The sequence below is a fragment of the Oncorhynchus mykiss genome, chromosome 16, assembly GCF_013265735.2.
Source record: "Oncorhynchus mykiss isolate Arlee chromosome 16, USDA_OmykA_1.1, whole genome shotgun sequence".
NCBI classification, from domain to species: domain Eukaryota; kingdom Metazoa; phylum Chordata; class Actinopteri; order Salmoniformes; family Salmonidae; genus Oncorhynchus; species Oncorhynchus mykiss.
Window position 1 is genome coordinate 15,011,030 of NC_048580.1, and position 24,860 is coordinate 15,035,889.

The 24,860-nt window shown below is 43.8% G+C and overlaps 1 protein-coding gene across 1 annotated transcript in view; it reads right to left on the reverse strand.

Annotated features, from left to right (window-relative positions):
* LOC110491419 (wings apart-like protein homolog) overlaps positions 1–24,860 on the reverse strand; it is a 46,165-nt gene that overhangs the window by 15,610 nt on the left and 5,695 nt on the right. Inside the window, exons 3-11 of the mRNA XM_036946263.1 lie at positions 19,912–20,620; positions 19,279–19,622; positions 16,302–16,426; positions 11,411–11,503; positions 10,284–10,454; positions 8,548–8,684; positions 8,266–8,377; positions 7,901–8,134; positions 3,966–4,077 (exon numbers count right to left, since the gene is read on the reverse strand). Coding sequence (XP_036802158.1) covers positions 3,966–4,077; positions 7,901–8,134; positions 8,266–8,377; positions 8,548–8,684; positions 10,284–10,454; positions 11,411–11,503; positions 16,302–16,426; positions 19,279–19,622; positions 19,912–20,620 — 2,037 coding nt within the window. The remainder of the gene's footprint in view (positions 1–3,965; positions 4,078–7,900; positions 8,135–8,265; positions 8,378–8,547; positions 8,685–10,283; positions 10,455–11,410; positions 11,504–16,301; positions 16,427–19,278; positions 19,623–19,911; positions 20,621–24,860) is intronic.

Sequence of the window (24,860 nt, forward strand, 5' to 3'; positions counted from 1 at the left end):
ATAGCTATGCCACCAGCTTATCCGAAGAGGAGTTAGCATTTAGCAAAAAATACTAAATCTGAAAATTACAACTTAGAAATATTATGGAGTGAAAACAGCCAAATAGGATTTTAACCAGACTGTGGGCCTCTAAAAATACAAATACAGTGGCTTGCGAAAGTATTCACCCCTTTGCCATTTTTCAGATTTTGTTGCCTTACAACCTGGAATTGAAATAGATTTTTGGGGGTTTGTATCATTTGATTTACACAACATGCCTACTACTTTAAAGACGCTAAATATTTTTTTATTGTGAAACAAACAAGAAGTAAGACACCAAAACAGAACTTGAGCATGCATAACTATTCACACCCGCAAAGTCAATACTGTAGAGCCACCTTTTGCAGCTGAAAATCTCTTGGGGTATGTCTCTATAAGCTTGGCACATCTAGCCACTGGGACTTTTGCCCATTCTTCATGGCAAAACTGCTCCAGCCCCTTCAAGTTGGATGGGTTCCGCTGGTTACAGCAATATTTAAGTCATGCCACAGATTCTCAATTGGATTGACCCTTAAACCACTTGAGTGATGCTTGAGCAGTATGCTTAGGGTCATTGGCCTGCTGGAAGGTGAATGTTCATCCCATTCTCAATTCTCTGGAAGACTGAAACAGGTTTACCTCAAGAAATTCCATGTATAAAGCGCCATTCATCATTGCTTAAATTCTGACCAGTTTCCCAGTCCCAACCGATTAAAAACATCCCCACCGCATGATGCTGCCACCACCATGCTTCACTGTGGGGATGCTATTCTTGGGCTGATGAGGTGTTGGGTTTACGCCAGACATAGCGTTTTCCATGATGGCCATAAAGCTCAATTTTAGTCTCATCTGACCAGAGTACCTTCTTCCATGTGTTTGGGGAGTCTCCCACATGCTTTTTGGCGAACACCAAATGTGTTTGCTTATTTTCTTTCTTTAAGCAATGGCTTTTTTTCTGGCCACTCTGTGGAGTGTACGGCTCAGTGGTCTTATGGACAGCTACTCCAATCTCCGCTCTGGAGCTTTGCAGCTCCTTCAGGGTTATCTTTGGTCTGTTGCCTCTCTGAATAATGCCCTCCTTGCCCGGTAAATGCGTTTTTGTGGGCGGCCCTCTCTTGGCAGGTTTGTTGTGGTGCCATATTCTTTCCATTTTTTAATAACGTATTTAATGGTGCTCCGTGGGACGTTCAAAGATTCAGATATTTCTTTTTATAACCCAACCCTGATATGTACTTCTCCACAACTTTGTCCCTGACCTGTTTGGAGAGCTCCTTGGTCTTCATGGTGCCGCTTGCTTGGTGGTACCACTTGCTTATTGGTGTTGTAGACCCTGGGGCTTTTCAGAACAGGTGTATATATACTGAGATCATGTAACAGAATGCACACAGGTGGACTAACTAATTATGTGTCTTCTGAAGGTAATTGGTTGCACCAGATCTAATTTAGGGGCTTCATAGCAAAGGGGTGAATACATATGCATGCACCACTTTTCCGTTTTTAAATTGAAATTTTAAAACAAGTTACTTTTTCATTTCACTTCGCCAATTGACTATTTTGTGTATGTCCATTACATGAAATCCAAATAAAAATCTAATTACAGATTGTTATGCAATAAAATAGGAAAAACGAAAAGGGGGATGAATACTTTGGCAAAGCACTGTAGCGACAGATTTGATTAATATCCACCTCATTTGACCGGCTTTGTTTTGAATAGGCACCAATCACTGCGTCCGTGTTCTATCCCCCAACAGTCTGTGTTCCATTGATCTCTTATCCCCATCCATTCTGGTATCGCTGAGCCAAAATGTCAACCCAGCTACAACTCCTTTTAAGAACATTGTTTCATTGTGTTATGGAATAGGTTAGGTAGATGGCAGACCACAGCTTACTACCACTTCCACACTCCATTTCCCCTGGTGGCAGCAGCAACCATGTCCAGACGTTGAGCCTGGTTGATAAGCACTTTAGGTGCTGCCAATTAGGGTGATCGTGACTAAGTGTCCAAGCGGTGGGTTTGTTTGGTGGCCATTTCATTCGATGTTCAGTCATGCATTGCTCTGATGCCGGAAAATGAAGGAAATTCACATGAGCACCACAATGTCTACTCCACCAATGCTCTACCAAGGTTTCCCAGCACACAGCTTTGACCCACTACAGTAGCTATGTTAGTCTATTGTACTTCAAACGATGTGTAGGCAGGTTGCGTAAGATAAAGTCTCAAACCATTGGTCTCTCAAGTCTCCACCGTTCTCTTCTCCGTAGAAGCAAGACGTGCGCACTCGTACACACACACACACCACACTCTCCGTCTATAGCCACTCAACAAAGCTCTTTTAAGAGCAATGTAATAAGTGAAAATAAGCACAGACCGTGTGTGCACTGGGGCTGGGAGCAGGGCGTCAAAAAAGGCAAACCCAGGACCTTCAGATCTCTGTGACACACACAAAAACAGTCACACAGCCAACCAGGTTACCATGCATGGCATCATCCTTTGAATCCTCAAAGGTCACGCAAGCAAGCAATGTTTGTGTTGTTTAACCTGGGTGCACTCCCACCCCAAGGATACTTTTCACTTAGATGGCAACTTCAGGTTTTAGAGAACACATTGAAAAGTAACTTGACACTGATAGTCAGCGCAACACATGGATTACAATGACATTAAGAAAATTGCATTGACAGAGGGAGTGTACTGAATCAATGCATAAGGTAAGGGCTGTATAACATTAGCTAGCTACATAGCTAAGCAAGCCAAATTGACCAGTGTATGGAGTAACGTTAGCTAACATAAGATGAACAACACCCATTGCGTGTTTTATACATTAGCAGCGTGGCAGTTTCCCAAAGTTTGGTGTTGACTATGAACTTTACATACTTTAGCTAGCTGGGCTTTGTGGAAGAATGTCAAAATACAGCACGTGTTAGAGCCTTGTTGGTTTCTAGCTAGCTAACGTTCCTGGCTAATGTTAGTTGGCTACCTTACTGGCAATATAGCGAATATCCTTGGCTGCTCTTATTTGTGTTCGTGCTTTGATTACATGCAAGTGTCAAGGTCAACAGTTTAAAACAGATGACTTCAGCCATGTGAAAAACCTTCCATAGCAAAATAAAGCTAGCTTCCTTTGCTTGTTGCTTGCCTCTCATCCAACTGGTGTTAGCTAGCTAATAGCACTGTTGCTGCGTAACCCAACTGCTTTCGTCCGGTTTTCGAACTCAGTTTTGGCTGAAAAGACCGTAGCATTGTCAGAAATGCTTTAGCATTGTCAGAAATGCTAAATAAAGGTAGCACCTCCTTGGTTCTTAAAGACAGAAATGAGCACGTAAGGGATAAATTATACATTTAATAAAAACAGTTACACCTACAAACTTAGTCAATCTAAAAAAATGAAATCCAATGGTAACTTTATGTACGCTACATTCTCGTTTTAATTCAAAGTCTAGAATTTGAGCTAAGCAGAGCGCAGAAAATACTAAATTGCTCAAAGTCTGATGTGTGGTTGTTGGTAACAGCCAGACTGCTCATGACGAGAGTGTGTTGCGTCACTCCAATTCAATTGATTAGCAAATATTCAACATTGTGTCATATTGGCTTAGATATGATGGTAGGGAGATTTGAATTTAACATTGAGCTTCAACCAATGCCATATTGAACATTAGTATACTGCCACAGTGATTCCACCATTTGGGATCTCCTTGATTTCCCCACAGGTAGTCATGAGTCAGTCATGAGTGAGCTTCAACAGGGCTGTCTGTATCCAGACAAACACAATGAAAAAGTAACACAAAATACTAATAACATTCAATACGAATACATTTTTTGTCATACCAACAATGCATTTTGAATCTAATTGAATTGTCAGCTCCTAGGATCAGGGGAACCGCCTTTCGGGGTGTTTAGCCTAGACACAGAACACACAGTTTCAGGGTAACGTGGTGTAGGTCTAGCTCACCTTTATCCACTATGTGGTCCAGGCCTCCAAGAAGCCTTAGCTCCTCTTTAAACCAGTCCCCGGCCCGCTTGGAGGTCAGCGATAACAAGGTCTCCATGGCTAAATGCCCCGTCTGCGTTCGCAACAGATACACAGGGAGTAATGAAAACACATTTACATCACACATACAGGGTATAAAATGGACATTACTGACCGTGTACTGTGATTCAAAGAGGCCAACTATGACAGACAATAACAGGAGGAAAAACAGGAACAAAAATATGACTTCCGTCCTTCCAGTGAAGGAGGGTGCCAGGAGAAGCTAGTTTGCATGCAGGTGGCGTTTGAATCCAACCAAAACAATACTGCCGTCTCTAATTACATTGTCGATAAAAATAAGCTTTCTAACACTATTAAATATTTTAAAGCAAACTGTTGAGCTCAAACGATAAGAGAATCTAATGATTCATTCAACATGGAAGCTAACAGTCTAACAGTCAGAAATATTAAGAGTGCTTAAACGAATGAAAATAAGTTGGAGGCATTGAGGTGAATGGTCAGTCTGCTCTCTGAAGAATAGGGGCTGCATCCCAAATGGCACCCTACTTTTGACCGGAGCCCTATGGGCCCTTGTCAAAAGTAGTGCACTACATAGGGATTAGGTTGCCATGTAGGACACCGACTACAACATCAGCAGAGAGGATATTTATAGAGGATGGGAGTGAAAAAATACAAACATCAAAAGGCCCTGTCATTACGTCATCAGACATTCAAATTAATCAGATCAAACTGTTTAAACTCTGCAGTTTGCCAGACCCAATTCAAATACATGATTTCCATTGGCTCTACCGTGCAAAGCCATAGTGTCAGAGTCGACTGTTCATCCCTTTCTACAAGGGGATAGGTCACCATTTTTTTAAAAATGTATACATACAGTATCAGTCAAAAGTTTGGACACCTACTCATTCAAGAGTTGTTTTTTTACCATTTTCTATATTGTAGAATAATAGTGAAGACATCAAAACTATGAAATAACACATATGGAATAATGTAGTAACCAAAAAAAGTGTTAAATCAAAATATATTTTAGATTGTTCAAAGTAGCCACACTTTGCCTTGACGACAGCTTTGCACTCTCTTGGCATTCTCTCAATCATCTTCACCTGGAGTTCCCACATATGCTGAGCACTTGTTGGCGGCTTTTCCTTCACTCTGCGATCCAACTCATCTCAATTGGGTTGAGTTTGGGTGGTTGTGGAGGCTAGGTCATCTGATGCAGCACTCCATCCCTCTCAATCTTGGTCAAATATCCCTTACACAGCCTGGAGGTATGCTTTGGGTCATTGTCCTGTTGAAAAACAAATTACATCCAATCTGGTTTGCGCTTAGTCGGACTGGTGTGTCGCTGCAGAATGCTGTGGTAGGCATGCTGGTTAAGTGTGTCTGGAATTCTAAATAAGTCACAGACAGTGTCACCAGCAAATCACCCCCATACCATCACACCACCTCCATGCTTCACGGTGAGAACCACATGCGGAGATCATCCGTTCACCTACTCTGTATCTCAAAGACACGGTGGTTGGAACCCAATAACTCAAATTTGGACTCATCAGAACAAAGGACAGATTTCCACCGGTCCAATGTCCATTGCTTGTGTTTCTTGGCCTAAACAAGTCTCTTCTTATTATTGGTGTCCTTTAGTAGTGGTTTCTTAGCAGCAATTCAACCATGAAGGCCTGATTCATGCTGAACACTTGATGTTGAGATGTGTCTGTTACTTGAACTCAGTGAAACACTTATTTGGGCTGCAATTTCTGAGGCTGGTAACTCCAATGAACTTATCCTCTGCGGCACAGGTAACTCTGGGTCTTCCTTTCCTGTAGCAGTCCTCATAAGAGCCTGTTTCATCATAGCGATTGATGGTGTTTGCGACAGCACTTGAAGAAACTTGAAATGTTCCGGATTGACTGACCTTCATGTCTTAACGTAATGATGGATTGACATTTCTCTTTGCTTATTTGAGCTGTTCTTGGCATAATATGGACTTGGTCTTTCACCAAATACACTACCGTTCAAAAGTTTGGGGTCACTTAGAAATGTCCTTGTTTTTTAAAAAAGCACATTTTTGGTCCATTAAAATAGCATCAAATTGATCAGAAATACAGCGTAGACATTGTTAACGTTGTAAATAATGACTATTGTAGCTGGAAACGGTTGATTTGTAACTGAATATCTACATAGGCGTACAGAGGCCCATTATCAGCAACCATCAGTCCTGTGTTCAAATAACACATTGTGTTAGCTAATCGAAGTTTAGCATTTTAAAAGGCTAATTGATCATTATAAAACCCTTTCACAATTATGTTACCACAGCTGAAAACAGTTGTTTTGATAAAATAAGCAATAAAACGGGCCTTCTTTAGACTAGTTGAATATCTGGAGCATCAGCATTTGTGGGTTCGATTACAGGTTCAAAATGGCCAGAAACTCGTCAGTCTATTCTTGTTCAGAGAAATGAAGGCTATTCCATGTGAGAAATTGCCAAGAAACTGAAGATCTCGTACAACGCTGTGTACTACTCTCTTCACAAAACAGAGCATACTGGCTCTAACCAGAATAGAAAGAGGTGCACAACTGAGCAAGAGGACAAGTACATTAGAGTGTCTAGTTTGAGAAACAGACACCTCACAAGTCCTCAACTGACAGCTCCATTAAACAGTACCCGCAAAACACCAGTCTCAAAGTCAACTCTGAAGAAGCGACTCCGGGATGCTGGCCTTCTAGGCAGAGTACCTCTGTCCAGTATCTGTTATTTTGCCCATCTTAATCTTTTATTGACCAGTCTGAGATATGGCATTTTCTTTGCAACTCTGCCTAGAAGGCCAGCATCCCGGAGTCGGCTCTTCACACCTATGTGAATAATCCAATAAAAATCCTTTGTTTCCAGCTACAATAGTCATTTACAATATTAACAATGTCTACACTGTATTTCTGATCAATTTCAAGACTCTTGAAATGTTCCGGATTGACTGACCATGTCTTAAAGTAATGATGAACCGTCGTTTCTCTTTGCTTATTTGAGCTATTCTTGCCCTAATATGGACTTGGTCTTTTACCAAATAGGACTATCTTCAGTATACCACCCCTACCTTGTCACAACACAACTGATTGGCTGAAACGCATTAAGGAAAGAAATTCCACAAATTAACTTTTAACAAGGTATACCTGTTAATTGAAAAGCATTCCAGGTGACTAAGCTGGTTGAGAGAATGCCAAGAGTGTGCAAAGCTGTCATCAAGGCAAAGGGTGGCTACTACAAATATATTTTGATTAGTTTAACACTTTTTTGGTTACAACATGTTTTAATATATGCTTCTTCATAGTTTTGATGTCTTCGCTATTATTCTACAATGTAGAAAGTAGTAAAAATAAAAACCCTTGAATGAGTAGGTGTCCAAACATTTGACTGGTACTATCTATATAAAAATGTTATTATAAGTCATGTTTTTTTGTTAACGGTTACAGATACCTGACTGAGGGTTTTTCCACCCAACAACGCAGTGGTGGTTAGAGCGTTGGGCCAGTAACCGAAAGGTTGCTAGATCAAATCCCCGAGCTTACAAGTTAAAAATCTATCATTCTGCCCCTGAACAAGGCAGAATGACAGCGTAGACACTGTTCCTAGGCGGTCAAATAAGAATTTGTTCTTAACTGACTTGCTTAGTTAAATAAAGGTTAAACAAAAAGACAGGAGGACAGAGGGTTGCAGCTAGCCTCCATCCTCTAAGCAAAAACCAGGGTCGTATTCATTAGGGAACCAAATGGAAAAGAACAGACAAACCGAGAAGGACCACCTGAACTTGTCCAATAGGAAACAAAAAAAGTGTGTTTTCCTTTACATAACATTTGTAGTTGAATATGACCCAAGGAGGACTATCTCTACAGGAGACCCGTACCGTGATGTTCTCCAGGTCCAGGTGCTTGTTGTGCACCGTATCGCACAGCTTGCGGATCTTCTCCTTGACCTTTGACATCTCCTTGGTGGTGAGCTGGTCGTCCTTGGCCACTGAGTGGTCCCCATCCAGCTCCAGCAGGCGGATCATCAGGTCTAGACTGGCCCGGTCCAGGTCCATGTTGAGTCTGTCTCGGCTCAGTATGTACATCAAGCTAGCTGTGCACAGGGACAGGTTCTAGAGGGGGGGAGGACAGAGAAAGGATATGTGAACCTGATATCCTGACTTTTTAAAGTGGTGTCCACAGATCTGACAGAAACCAAGTCAAGTCAGCCACCATCTCTGAAGAGGCAGGGGGCTTCACTTACCGGGTGCTGTGGGGCGTCGTTGAGTGTCTTGAAGACCTGGGCCACCTTCCCCCTGGCCCTCAGATGCATCCTGAAGCTGGGCATGGCACACCTGGTGGCCAGGCTAATGACACTGCAGGAGAGGACAGATAAATACTGTTTTATTGAATTGAACAGAGAGGGGGGGGTCACTGCCTCTGCAAGATCATCAAGCTCTTTACTGCCATGAATCATTACCTTAACCATAATGAATATGCCAAAGAATGTGACCCTGTATCAGCAGTTAGTGGAAACTAGTCTTACCTAAGGCAGCGTGTGTTGAGGGGCTGGCCACTCTTCAGGCCGGTGGCCAGGTACTCGAAGTCGTCGGTGAACTCCTGGTTCTCTCCAAACTCCACCACGTCGTTGAAGTGCTTGACATGCTGGACTACCGTGTATAGCTGGGACAAAGAGTTGTTGGGTTCATCAAATCACATAACGTAGGTACTAGATCGAGCTTAGAGCCCAGTCCTGCTATTCCCAGCATCAGAGCTATGCACCCACCAACCGCCTGCCTTGTTGGTCAGGAGCCAAGACCACAAACACAAGACAGCAAATGAAACTGCAGATGGAATTTAAAGATGTGAGATACTCATTACACTGCTCCTGCCTATGGAACTGCCCACACTGCAGTTCCTAGAGGGGCTCACACTGCTTAGCATGCAAGACACCTCTGTAATAAGATAAATAACTACAGATGGTTACATTAACCACTGTTTAGCGATTCAAGGATCCTGCAGTACTGTCTTATAGGAGGTATGGAGTAATCGATACACAGCCTCAGAATTCACTGATTCGTTTCAAGAGGCTATTTCTAAATAAGATGAATTACACCTGACCAAACAAGATATGTCTGATCGTTATCCTTTCAGTTGAATTGGTGCTTTTGTTTAACAACATTTTCAACATTGTAAACCAGGTCCCATATTCATTAGGTGATCAAGGATCAGGTCCCCCTGTCCAAATAAAACGTATTCATTATGATCTGGAAGGCAAAACTGATCATAGATCAGCATGTTTAATCCAAGATGATTGATACATACAGCCCCAGGACAATCGCTTGTGTTTTTATAGGCTGTACTTCATAGATACTGAGATCCAGACACAACCTGTGTTCGAATACCCATACTGACATACTACATACTTAATGAGCATATATACACACACACACACACACACAATGTACTAATTAGTTAATTTTAGTATACTGTAAACGAACGGTATTGTTTCAGTTGAGTGTACTAGCGCTACACCTGTCTCCCTCTTGTTAGCATAACAAATTACTAGCTAGACATTTTACAACTTCGGGTGCATTCTTCAATTCAATCTGGAGTGCCAGAGTGCGCTCTGGGCGTTAGTAAATACATCAGTTATTCTGAGCTCTGGTACACTCGAGAGTGACGAGAGTGCTTTGAAATCAGAGTAGCTAGCCAGAGCGAATTTACGAACGCACCCAAATGTCCATTGAGAACACACAACTATACCACTTAAGAATGACTGGAATAATCAATAAACGTTGGGTAGTAAGTTAGATAGCATATAGTTAATATACTGGCAAGTTAAATGCATTAATAGCAAACTAACGTTAGGTAGCTAGCTAAAATACCGGTACATACTGCTGTAATGATATGCTATGTGGCTAGTAACGATAGCCTAGCTAACAGATTGTTAGCAAACATAACGTGTAAGGTAATTTACTTGAAAAGTCATTCTTTTATTTGTCAATTATTGACAGCAAAGAATTTGTATCGGCTCTCGTTGGACTTCAGCTGCATATTTTACGCCGTTTTCTGAAGAATTACATTACAGGCACTAAAAACATGGAAATAGTGTCCACTGTTAGTATTTAATACGACATCCCGGAGCTTTTGGCATTCTAACTATATCCATTCTATGACCAATAAGCATACTACATACTAAATTTACCTCAAATAGTACGGTTAGTATGAGTATTCGAACACAGCTACAGTGATGGGCTGCCAGGTAGAACAGAAGCTCACCTCCTTGTGCTCTTTCCTACATTTCAGTGCAGTGACGATGTCCTGGTAGGGCTCAGTGGGGAACGACACAGACTTGATAACTTTGGGAGGCGGGCATGGCGGTGCCTTGAACAGGCCATCGTCTTTGTGAGAGTTAGTAGAGTCCTTGCTGCCCCCGCTTGACTGGCTAGCCTGGTAGATAGAACGAGAAAGAAACGAGAGAGAGAGAGAAACAAGAGAGGATAAGGAAGGTGTGTGTGTGTGTGAGAGAGAGTGAGAAGGGCAGAAGTAGAGAGTGGGTCAGAGGGAGACAAGCAGAACCACACAGCCACCTGCTCTCAGCTCAGTACACGGCGCTGCTGCTGATTCATGCTGTTGAATACCAGCCAACAGCATCCTGCCCCTTACATAAGGCCAGATAAGGCCCAGTAAAAACACTCAGTTTCACACCACACACAGGCTCTGAGTCTCTTCTAGCAGTTTGAGGGAAGGCAAGGGATGAGGGAGTTAAAAGGACCTGTAATATATGGCTAACATTACGGATAAGGAGGAGCGTTCAGAGCGGTACTAACATCATTGGTAAGACGGAGGAGCGCTCAGAGCCGTCCTAACATTATCGGTAAAGAGCGTTCAGAGCTGTGATGCATTTTTAAAAGGATAATGAATTCCAGGAAATGGCACGGTGCCACACATGCATCTAATGACATATGGAAAATGAATCAGACGCAGGGTGCATCCTAAAATAGCACCCGAGTGCACTATAAAAAGGGAATAGGTGCCAATTGGGACACACCATGAAGTAGAGTGGCCTTAAGGTGGTAAACCACAGTGAAGAGGCCAACTGGAGCATCGTTTGTGGTGGAGGGAGGGTGAGAGTGAGGGTGGAAAGGGAGTGTCACATGGAAGTTATGGGTCGAGGGCATGGAAAATTGCATTAGTGTTCACCATGTTGCTGGTACTTGAACAGAGAGAGCAAGAGAGAATGAGACAGAAAATGAGAGTTTGTGGTGCAGTGTTCACCAACTGCAGAAATCTCATACCTCTAGCTAGCTGGATAGGCAGGCTGATGGGAGTGCCAGGTCTAGTATTTGGCGTGGGGTTGGTGGGTGACACCCGTAACTAGGGTGGTGATTGGGGGGGTTACTCACGGGTGCAGTGGTTGAACGGAGTAAAGGTGGCGGGGGCAGCTCCTCTGGCTCTCTGTTCCAGTGTCTGGCATTGTACACAGCTTTAGTGGGAGACTACAGGTGAAACAGAAAAACACGAGGTAAGTCCATCAGGTTACTTCACATTCCATCACAGTTCAGCCCTTCCTGCTAGAACAGTGTTAGGTAGAATACATCAAATGAGAATCATTGATCACCACACACACTACATCCCAACTGCAACAGTATGCTGTGTTTAAAAACAACTAAGCTTATTCAAAGTATAGTCAATATCTCCTAATTCGAGGTGATTTCTGATACTAGACGTGATCTCTATGTCTTGGAACATAGCACCTCAATTCACTCGTCAAAGTAGAGCAGGGGTTCCCAAACTGTGTTGTGCAGTTTAAAAAAAAATACGGATAAGAAAGTATGTACGTTTTCATTAGAGTTTTATCTTTCAAAATATTTTGTAGCATAAACCGTTCAAAAGAGAGCCATATTTGTAGGAAGAAAACAGAAACCGCTGTTCACTATAACCGCATCTAGCGGCTACCGGAGGTGACTGATGTAACCCCGGTTCTATGAACCAAGGACAACTTTTCCCTCGCACCCCCATTTAGAGAGAGACGATAGAGAGAGAATATACAGAGAGCGGATTGGATACAAGACATCAGCCTTTGTTGGTTCCTATAACAAAGAAGCCCCAGGGAGAGAGAGAAACTAAATGAATGCCTATTAAACCACCAGAGGCAGTCAGGACTGCTCAAACAGCAGGACTGACTGGAGACAACAGCCAGCGCTGTGTACACACACACACAGGCATGGGTATGCACACAGTCACGTAAACCTCCTCTCTGCTTAAAGGGAGGCTATTGGCTCAGCCTGTTGCTGGGATATTAATAATGAATCAAAGAAAAAGGAGAAATAAAACAGACATTGTTGTCTGAGGACAGAGCACTGCAGGAAACAATGAACGGAGACGTTCATTTAGGCCCTCTACTCTTAACAATGATCCTAATCAAGAGGACACAGACAGGAAGATTCAACGCCCACCCCGCACCCCACCCCCATGGGAGTGTGAGCTCATGACAAAAGGCATTTTCTGTAAACATGGGCACTTATCGGTCACGCGCGCGCGCGCACACACACACAAAAACACGAGAAGGTCAGATACAAGGAAATGAACACTTGAGCCCTCCCCAACACTGCCAAATTAAGTCATGTTTGACCAAGGCCCTCTGAGACTAGTGCAAGTAAACACAGACACAGACACTTAGCAGAAGACTGAGGAGCTGTCATTTACAGCTGTAGGTGGGGTTCAATTAAACCATTCAACCAGCCATCAGCTGTTGTGCTCCAGGACCACTCAAGACAGTAACAGCAGCCCTGCTCTGGTCTTATGAGAGATGGGCAATTCCATGATAACGGAAATACGCTGAGACTCCGATTTGTCACGTAAAAAAAAAAAAAATGTATACCAATCAAAAAACATTTAAATCAAAGTTTAACCATAGAACAAGGACTACTTTTAACAACTTCCACCACTGAATATTTTACAAAAACATTTACAGGAAGAACTGTGCAGATACAACGTTTGTCAATTGTCCAAAGTAGTCTTTGTGCATATAGTTGTATGCTTTGTTAAACTGAAATCAATCGTTTTTGTTTGGCATACATTGAAGTGAAAAATCGGAATCCCGGCTTAGTGATTCCGATACCGTGGAACACACCACATGCAAACATACTTGTATGACTCATGACCACACCGTCTCACACACACGCCAATGCCGTTAAACCTCAAATGAGCCTCAGATTTAAAAGCTGTCGTTATAACACAAAAACAAAGCTGTGAAAGAAAATAGAAAAAATCCACTTAATGTTCCTGCCAGCCATCTGCCAACCCAACCCTGGAAACCAGTTGGTTTTGTTAAAGACAATCACAGAACGTGTGGAAACAGACAGAGGGCATTACTATGTATGAATCCAACATGACAACCTACACCACACATACTTGTGACCAGGGCCCCTAAAGTACTTCATATATAAGGGAATAGAGTGCCATTTGGAATGTACACTACCACCAGCAAGGTATCTGACGAGATTATTGCCTCGTTCTCTACCGTATTCAGCCCAGTCTTCTACGCCATGCTGTCGGTGAGCCACTGAAGTCATTAAGCCAGAGTGAGAATGATTATGATGAGGAGTGGGGGGAATGCTGGGACTTTAAACACCTGTGCATCTCTACCGAGGAGAGAATTGGGCTTGACACTATAAATAACCTGTGGCGCATTCTTAGGGCTCTGCAGGATATTTTAACAAGGTGATATGTCGAGAACGGCGTAACTGCCATATCCTGCAATATAGAGCAAAAAGGCCTTAAAAAGACAAAAAATATATATATATTATTTGGGGAGAACCCTGATTCTAATTGAATTACTTTTAACTGTCTGAAATGAGTCACTACCAACCATCATTAACACCCACAACAATAAACCCCGTGAGGAGAATAGCACTCAAGGTAGGTTAAAAATGTTCTGAGTCTTCCTGCAATCCAATGCTGCTGTTTTAAATCGGGCCAGCACAACCCACCCAACCAACATGCATCCTGTTACCGATGCCTGGCCTGCAGAAATCATTTTCACGGCGCAATGAGAGCACACAAGCTCTCAGGTTCAACTGTTGCATGTATAAAAATGCCCAACATCCATCTTGTGCACAAACATTGGAGCTCAAAGCCAATCCAAGAGAAGGCAGGAGCCATAAGCCTCTCCTTAGGCAACAGGCACACAAACAGGAAGAGAGGTTGGTTCAGCAGAACCAGACACAATAACAGATTGAAAACAGGAAGAGGAATCCTAGAAAAATCTATAAAGCAATAATAGCAAGACTTTTAGGAGAGATATGGGCCAAATCACTGCCTGGGGACAACCACCAGGGAGATAGAGAAAAAACAGCCAAGTTAACTAGAGGACTGCGAGTGAGGAAGATGGACAGACAAAGAGAGTTGAAAAGAGTGTGGGCAAAATGAGAGAGACAGTAGATGTATTATATCCATGATTAATGTAGGAGAGCCAACCTGGCTCAGAGTCTAGAAGTGTGCTGTGAACAGAGGGGAGGGAAGGGCAGCCTTGGAAGGTCCATAAGCAGCAGACAGAGCCCTAACCAGCCTGACAGAGAGCTACTCAATAAACACAACACACTCGCTGTTCAGCCACATCCACTCATCCAGACTGGAGCAGTGCTAGGTGCCCATATACAGAACTGACATGAATTAGTCAGAGACCACATGATAATGATGGTGGCCATTAAATCAACCTCGAACATCTGACAGCCGACATCAACAGATTGGCATACGGGCAACTCTACGGTAACAGAATGATGCGGACTCCGATGTTTCGCTTTAAAATGTACGTCAAACCAAACTCCATGCACAAGGCACACCGAAAATTAGACAAAAACACATTTACTTTAAGCACAGTGCAGATGAAAAGCTAACAGAATGAAGGCACAAACAGAGAAAACCGTCATTCTGTTACCAAACTTTGCGTCTGCACTGTTCTTCAAGTAAATGTGTTTATTTTCAAATTCAGTGGAAATTGTTATAAATTGTCCTTGTGCATAGCATGTTAAACTTTACAATCATTGGTTGTTGTTTGGCATACATTTTAAAGAGACAAATACAGAGGCCCAAAATGTCCATACACAAATAATGCATCAAGCACAACTGGTTATGCAGAATGAAAGAGGGAATTGTTGGATTATTATGCAAAACAGCAGCATTTTTTCTGTCATTTGTAAGCAAACCGCATGAGAAGAAGATAGATTGTTATGCATCCAATTCAAATCGTTTTTTTGTAAGGGTTCTTTAGTTACAGGCTATGCCCCAAATGGCAGCCTATTACCTACATAGTGCACAACGGGGCCCTGGTCAAAAATAGTGCACTATATAGGGAAGCGTACGCAATTCAGGACATGTCCATGTAAACTGCATGCGCCAGAGTGCCACTTCACTACCCCTGCAGTTGGGCCAGTCGCAATAGAAAACGCTGCCTTTTGATGACTCATGAATAGCCAGGTCCTTTTGGAGGGCTATTGTTTTTCAAACGAGTTCAGCGCTTTTATTATTTTACTTGCATGGAGTACCTCACAGGGCTATGTATGAGGAATCTCTGAGCAGAAAACACCTCCAAAGACTTGGAAGGCACCGTGGCACTCCACAGGTTTGTAGTAGCCCGAATGCAAAGACAGATTTATGAGAATACACCTAAAATGTGCAAGTTGCCTTTGACTATATGAACCATTGTATGACCTAAAACCTGTACTTAACAACCTCAACACATAAAATGTGCCGGATTTTTCCACAAAATGATTTCACATTCCATTCTAAACATGGCCTTGGTCTTAAAGATCAATAGTGGAGCACTTACAGATGAAGTCCATCTAAGCGAGATTGGAGAACGGGCATTACTGGTTCTCTGGATGAATAAAACATTAAATAAATGACCGTTGCTAGGTATGGAACTTCAGCTAAATGAGTGGAGTCCCATAGGTGGGGGCGCTTCACACCTATTAGTACCTAGGACCAGAGACCTTCAGTGACAGCTCTCATCGCTCCATTCATCCACATACAAATAATCCAACAAGCTGTTTTGGCCTGGCATCTCAGCAGCGCATACAGAGTATAGTCTACTCATTCTCTGATGAACGTTCTGGGTCTAGTTCATTGGGCACCAAACAGACTGAAACAGGGAGGGAACTACCTGACCATGTCCAATAAAAAGAGCTTTTTTGTTTTCCGTTGGAAAACGTTTCACTGAGATGTGTCGCTGTGGCCTGATGAACGCGATCCTGGACTTGAGTACAGGGAGAGTTGCCATAGAACACTTCTTACCTTTTTGGGGCCACTGAAGATCTTCCTATTGGTCTCCTTGGATTTCTCCACCTGTTTTGCCTGAGGTCTCCTGGGCATCTCTAGGCCCACAGAGGCAGAGTTGTCCTCTGGGAAGTCCATCACATCTACAGGGGACATGCCAAAAGGTGTGTTAGAATAGGACGGGAACATCACAGTTCATTACCAAGTCCATAGAACTACAAACAGAATCCTATCGTGAATTATAAGATCTGTGACGCAGACATTACTAGCCTAAATTGTTTGAGTATAGTAGATTTACATTTTAGTCATTTAGCAGATGCTCTTATCCAGAGCGACTTACAGGAGCAATTAGGGTTAACTCTCAAAAGTCGATGTTCGTGCCCCGCGGAAATCTAATTAGCGTCATTAAAAAAATCCACATCAAAATCCGCCAGGTTAAGCTAGACGTGTGTTTTTTATTTTTTTAACATGGGCTGCGTCTCAATCCACTGCACTCGCCTGACGTCGGTACAGATGATTTGCCAACTTCTGTCTGTAGCGCCCCAACAGTTTGGGCTACACACTAATCCCTCTATGGAAAGGTGAGTCTCTCACGAACATGTCGGTTGTTTTGCTCTAGGATGCCCACAAGCCTCTGAAGACAAGTCTAAAAGGTAGCCAGGTATCCGTTTTAAAAAATGAATGGAAGTATATATGGAGATGCTTTAGGCACTAAACTAAGGGGTCAATACATGTAATAAATAAATGAAGTATTTCCCTCAGATATAAGACAAACACTCCCGGACGAACTTCCTTTTGCTTTTTTTGTGACCGTTTATCCATGTACAAAGCTGTTATTCAATGCATGTCTATGGGCTAATAGCAGTAAAGCCAAATTCAAGGGTTCAAAATATTTTGACAATTTTGTATACTTACAGCAGCCCTAAAATTCCAAATCAAATCACTAAATGATCGTTGGTAACACAATTCCTTGTTGGCTTAGTAGAAACCCATATGTTAGCTTTAGCAAGGTGTACACTACACGATTTAGGCCACAATTTATACTGAACTAAATATAATAACGCAACAAAGTTAGGAGTTCATACGGAAATCAGTCAATTGAAATAAATTCATTAGGACCTAATCATTGCATTTCACAACTGGTAATACAGATATGGATCGATTGGTCACAAATACCTTAAAGGTAGGGGAGTGGATCAGAAAAACAGTATCTGGTGTGACCACCATTTGCCTCATAAATCGAAGCGCGACACATCAACCTTCACATAGAGTTATTCAGGCTGTTGATTGTGGCCTGTGGAATGTTGTCCCACTCCTCTTCAATGGCTGTGCCAAGGTGCTGGACATCAGAGGGAACTGGAACACGCTGCTGAACACGGCAATCCAGATCATTCCAAACATGATCAATGGGTGACATGTCTGGTGAGCATGCAGGAAATGGAACTGAGACATCTTCAGCTTCCAGGACTTGTGTACAGCAACATGGGGTTGTGCATTATCATGCTGAACGTAACGTGATGGCGGCAGATGAATGATACGACAATGGGCCTCAGGATCTCGTCAAGGCATCTTTGTGCATTCAAATTGCCATTGATAAAATGCAATTGTGTTCATTGTCTGTAGCTTATGCCTGCCCATAACACCACACCACCATGGGACAGTCTATTCACAACGTTGACATCAGCAAACCGCTGATGCACATAACGCTATAAACATGGTGTGCGGTTGTGAGGCGGGTTGGACATACTGCTAAATGATCTAAAACAAGGTTGGAGGTGGCTTATGGTAAATAAATAAACATTAAATTATCTGGCAGCAGCTCTGGTGGACATTCCAGCAGTCAGCATGCCAATTGCACACTCCCTCAAAACATGAGACATCTGTGGCATTGTGTTGTGACAAAACTGCACATTTTAGTAGTCTTGTCCCCACCACAAGGTGCACCTGTGTAATGAGCATGCTGTTTAATCAGCTTCTTGCTTTGCAACACCTGTCAGGTGAATGGATTATCTTGGCAAATAAGAAATGCTCACTAACAGGGATGTAAACAAATTTGTGCACAAAATCAGAGAGAAAGCTTTTTGTGCTTATGGAACTTTTCAGGGATTTTTTTAATTTCAGCTCATGAAACATGGGACCAACACTTGGTGCGTTGATATTTTTGTTCAGTGTAGCTGTCCCAGACAAGTGGGATGCTTGTTTAATGCGAGAGGTTCAGAGACGCAATCTGAGGGATACCAATCTCGTCTTCGAGCAGTTCCAGACGTCCCGATATTATCAAACATTTGATTTTATCAGCACAAAATCTGCAATGCTCCTGTAGTGTGATATGAGCAACAACAAGTTTTGAGAACGGTGATCAGCAATGAGAGCTCACCAAAAAAAGCCAGTGAGATGACATAGTTTCGCATCAACCAGAATCAACCAGAATGTGTAGACTCGAGCTAGAGCGATGACTAGTACAAGTATGCGTTTGTACTTGCCTTTAACCAAAGCCAAAGGGTAAAATCTTTACAGTTCTTAAATGTACAAGCAATGTTATTCAATTCAAAATGTTTGCTAGATATTTCAACTCTGTATGGCAAGCGTGAATGTCTGACAATGCTTATGCTACTTTACTGCACAGCTAGTAGCTACGTTAAATCTAAGCACATCCTTGTTTTTGTGAGACAACTTGGTATCTTGAATCCTCACAACCAAATGAAGAATCGTGCAGTGTGATCCGTCTGTGCCACATCGTTTAGTGCGCACCACTACGTTAGCAAGACAACTACAGGAAAGAAGGTCGTTTAACGCGAGAAGCTCAGCGACGTTAGGATTTTGAAAGTTGTGTAGTGTCCACCAGGCTTTAGAAGTGTGTGTGTGTGTGTGTAGAGAAATCCATGTTCTTGAAATTGACCTTGACTGAGTCTGCCCTGTACCGATGCTGGTCTGAGTGTGTGTGTGTGTGTGTGTGTGTGTTACTACTGGCCTCGCCTGAGGCCCTGTGCCTGACCTGAGTGGCTGCTGGTCCGACTGTCCAGCTCCTCGCTGGCGGACAAGGGGCTGTCCACACTCATCTCCATGGCAGCAGCGGAGGCAGCATAAGCTGTGGCTGCAGCCGCGGCAGCCCTTTTAGCTTTCCTCCTCTCTTTGGCCTGGGAGCCCTCGTCTTCGTCGCTGTCGCTGCCGCTCATATCGTCAAAGCCAAAATACTTGATCTTGTAGTTGGAGCTGCCGGATGCCACAGGGTCGGAACTGGCTTCCTCCTGGGTGGCACCACGGCCCGCTTCGTTTTCCTCAAAGCCAAAAAAGTCCAACTTGGTGTCTTTCTTGGTCTTGCTCTGTGTGGGTCTGAACCTGGTAGAGAGAAGCAGAGAGAGAAGTTAGAACAACCTACACATATCCAATGTCTGAGCAGGTGCGAGATATTGAAGGATGCATGTTTATCAGGAAAATAGAAAAATCCAAACACACATTTGAGAGCATAGCCTATACTGCAGTGTGCAGATTATTCCCACAGGGGGAGAGAAACATACCTCATTGTTATGACTCAGTGAAGGGAGCAGAAATAGCCCAAACATCATAATCTAACAACAACAGTGATTATCCCAGTCTAGCGGTAAGTAGGTAGGTAGCAGTAGATCACCTGGTGGGTTTAGCTGGTGCTGGTTCGGTCTTCTTTCTCAGGCGGCCAGTCTCTCCCTGGTCTGTCAGGGGGGCAGCCACGGCGGCAGCGGGGGTGTATTCCTCCATGACCCTGTCCTGAATGGTGACGTTAAACACCGACAAGCAGGACGGGTGAAGCACTGTGAAGTCTCTCGTCCGCCCGCGGCCCGCCTGCTTGCTGCTGTTCTCTGTATTGTTGGTCTTGAGAGGGCCAGATCCGGGCCCACTACTGAAGGCTGTACTGGTCCTAGTACTACTGGTACTGTCAGAGTCCCCGGCCTGCTTGCCTTTGTTGGGCCGGCGGTATGTCCGGCAGTGGGTGCTGACCCTGAGCAGAGACTGGGAGTAGTCATGGGACTCGGAGGGCTCGATCGGGATCTCGAAGTCCCCCAGGCCCACAACGTCACTGGGAGTGGGCTCTGTGGAGGTCTTGTCCTGCCTGGCCAGACTGAGACCATATCCCCACTCGCCACTCCACATTGACGAAGGGGGGCTTCTGGGGGGCTCTGGGGTGGGCCCCAGACCCATCACTGCGTCCCAGTTGTCGTAAGAGTCCTTGGCCTCGCTCTTTAGGGTGGTGGTCTGCGCAATAGGCTTCTTGTCACTTTCCGAGGCGTTGCAGTACCATGAATAGCTGTGTTTTTCCACAGTCGCACCCTCGCTGGACCAGCAGGGTTGGCTTGGCTTGGCTGGGGGGGAAAGGCAATCTATTAACACAGTGTATTAGCACCACATTTTAAAAGTGCAATATGCCGAAATCGCTCCGGCATTTCCTGGTTACTAAAATTCTAATAATAAGACTAATTTCAGTTTGTGACACAAAACAAGTGTTTAGAACCATTGTACCATCTAAAACGCTGTGAAATATATATTCTTATTATTTAAAAATAAATATAATTCAGATGTCTGAAGCTGGCGTACAAAAACAAAAGTAAAAGACGCAAAAACTAAACATACGAGAATAATAAAAATAGCACACATACAGTGCATTCAGAAAGTATTCAGACCCCTAGACTTTTTCCACATTTTGTTACGTTACAGCCTTATCCTAAAATTGTTTAAAAAAAAATACCTACACACAATACCCCATGAAGAAAAAGCAAAAACAGATTTATAAATCTGCACAAATTAGTTAAAAATAAATTAATGACATATACATGAGTATTCAGACCCTTTGTTGACCCTCAGTACTTTGTTGAAGCACATTTGGCAGCGATTACAGCCGAGTCTTGTGTACGACGCTACAAGCAGGAATTTCACCCATTCTTTTCGTCAGATCCTCTAAAGCTCTGTCAGGTTGGATGGGGAGCATCGCTGCACAGCTATTTTCAGGTCTCTCCAGAGATGTTCGATCGGGTTCAAGTCCGGACGACTCTAGGACATTCAGAGACGTCCTGAAGCCATTCCTGCTTCTTGCCTGTGTGCTTAGGGTTGTTGTCCTGTTGGAACCGCTCTGGAGCAGGTTTTCATCAAGGATGGTTCTGTACTTTGCTCTGTTCATCTTTCCCTCGATCCTCACTACTCTCGCCCAATCCCTGCCGCTGAAAAACATCCCCACAGCACGATGCTGCCACCACCATGCATCACCATAGGGATGGTGCTAGGTTTCCTCCAGACGTGACGCTTGGAATTCAGGCCAAGAGTTCAATCTTAGTGTCATCAGACATCAGACATGGTCTGGTAAGAAGGGCGGGGGTGTATGCTTCATGATTAACAACTCATGGTGTAATCGTAACATACAGGAACTCAAGAGCTTTTGTTCACATGACCTAGACTTCCTCACAATCAAAAGCCACCCATATCTCCCAAGAGAATTCTCGTTGGTTATTGTCACAGCCGTATATATCCCCCCTCAAGCCGATACCACGACGGCCCTCAAGGAACTTCACTGGACACCATGCAAACTGAAAGGCAACATTTATTAGAGCTAGGGATTTTAATAAAGCAGACGTGCGGGCAATAGACTGGATCACTGCTACAATAACTTCTGCGATGCATACAAGACCCTATCCCGCCCTCCCATCAGCAATTCTGACCACGACTCCATTTTGCTCCTCCGGTCCTATAGGCAGATACTCAAACAGGATGTACCTGTGACGAGAACTACTCAACGCTGGTCTGACCAATCGGAATCCACGCTTCAATGTTGTTTTGATCACGCGGACTGGGAAATGTTCCGGGCAGAGAATAATATCTATTTAGACTGTGTGAGTGAGCTTATAAGGAAGTGCATTGGAGATGTTGTACCCACTGTGACTATTAAAACCACTCCTATCCAGAAACAGTGGATAGATGGCGGCATTTGCGCAAAACTGAACGCACAAGCCACCGCATTTAGCCATGGAAAGAGGACTGGGAATATGTCCGAATACAAACACTGTAGTTATTCCCTCCACAAGGCAATCAAACAAGCAAAATATCCATATCGGGACAAAGTGGAGTCGCAATTCAATGGCTCAGACACGAGACGTATGTGGCAGTGTCTACAGGCAAATACGGACTACAAATAGAAAACCAGCCGCGTCAATGACACCAACATGACACTTCCAGACAAACGAAACATCGTTGCCCGCTTTGAGGAAAATACAGTGGCCCCGACATGGTCCGCTACCAAGGAGTGGGCTCTCATTCTCCGACGTGAGTAAGACATTTAAACGTGTTAACCCTCGCAAGGCTGCCATCCCAGACGGCATCCCTAGCCACATCCTCAGACATGTGCAGACCAGCTGGCTGGTGTGTTTATGGACATATTCAATCTGTCTCTATCCCAGTCTGCTGTCCCCACATGCTTCAAGATGGCCACCATTGTTCCTGTACCCATGAAGGCAAAGGTAACTGAACTAAATGACCATCGCCCCGTAGCACCCACTTATGTCATGAAGTGTTTTGTGAGACTAAGGATCATATCACCTCCACCTTACCTGCCACCCTAGACCCACGTCAATTTGCATACCGCCCCAATAGGTCCACAGATGATGCAATCACCATCACACTGCCCTATCTCATCTGGACAAGAGGAATACCCATCTAATAATACTGTTCATTGACAACAGCTCAGCAATCAACGTCATAGTACCCTCCAAGCTCATCACTAAGCGTGAGGCCCTGGGTCTCAACCCCGCCCTGCGCAATTGGGTCCTGGACTTCCTGATAGGCCACCCCCAGGTGGTGAAGGCAGAAAACAACATCTCCACTTCGCCGATCCTCAACACTGGGGCCCCACAAGGGTGCATGCTCAGCCCCCTCCTGTACTCCCTGTTCACCCATGACTTTGTGGTCATGCACGCCTCCAACTCAATCATCATGTTTGCAGACGACAACAGTAGTGGGCTTGAATATCAACAACGAGACAGACTACAGGGAGGAGGTGAGGGCACTCGGAGTGTGATGTCAGGAAAACAACCTCTCACTCAACATCAACAAAACAAATGAGATGATCTTAGACTTCAGGAAACCGCAGAGGCAGCACCCCCCTATCCACATCGACAGCACAGGAGAAGGTGGAAAGTTTTAAGTTCCTTGGTGTACACATCACGGACAAACTGAAATGGTCCACCCACACAGATAGTGTGGTGAAGGCGCAACATCGCCTCTTCAACCTCAGGAGGCTGAAGAAATTTGGCTTGTCACCTAAAACCATCACAAACTTCCACAGATGCACAACTGAGAGCATCCTGTTTATCTGTATCACCGCCTTGTCCGGCAACTGCACCGCCCACAACCGCAAAGCTCTCCAGAGGGTGGTGCGGTGTGCACAAAGCATCATTTGGGGAAAACTACCTGCCCTCCATGACACCGACAGCACCCGATGTCACAGGAAGGCCAAAAAGATCATCAAGGAAAATAACCACCATCTGTTCACCCCACCAGAAGGAGAAGTCTGTACATGTGCATCAAAGTTGGGACACGGAGACTGAAAAACAGCTTCCATCTCAAGGCCATCTGACTGTTACACAGCCACTAACACAGAGCGGCTGCTGCCTTCATACAGACTTGAAATCATTGGCCACTTTAAAAAATTTATCACTTGTAAACATTATTAAAGTGGCATTATGAAAGTGACATATCCTACATTACTCATATGTATATATTCTACATTACTCATATGTATATATTGTACTTTATACCATCTATTACATCTTGCCTATGTCGCTCGGTCATCGCTCATCCATTTATTTACATATTTTTATTTATCCGTTATTTTACCAGGTAAGTTGACTGAGAACACGTTCTCTTTTGCAGCAACGACCTGGGGAATAGTTACAGGGGAGAGGAGGGGGATGAATGAGCCAACTGTAAACTGGGGATTATTAGGTGACTGATGGTTTGAGGGCCAGATTGGGAATTTATATATGTACATATACTTACTCCACCCCTTTACTTAGATTTGTGTGTATTAGGTAGTTGTTGTGGAATTGTTAGATTACTTGTTAAATATTACTACACTGTCGGAACTAGAAGCACAAGCATTTTGCTAAACTCACAATAACATCTGCTAACCATGTGCATGTGACCAATAGAATGTACATTTTATTGGATTTTGGTGCCTTTTGGCAAACTCAAAGCAGGGCTGTCATGTGCCTTTTACTAAGGAGTGGCTTCTGTCTGGCCACTCTACCATAAAGGCCTGGTTGGTGGAATGCTGCACAGATGGTTGTCCTTCTGGAAGGTCCTTGCATCTCCACAGAGAAACTCTGGAGCTCTGTCAGTGACCATTGGGTTCTTGGTCACCTCCCCGACCAAGGCCCTTCTCCCCCGATTGCTCAGTTTGGCCAGGCAGCCAGCTCAAGGTAAAGTCTTGGTGGTTCCAAACTTCTTCCATTTAAAAAATGGAGGCCACTATGTATTTGGGGACCTTCAATGCTGCAGAAAGGTTTTGGTACCCTCCTCAGATCAGTGCCGCGACACAATCCTGTCTCTGACATGCAC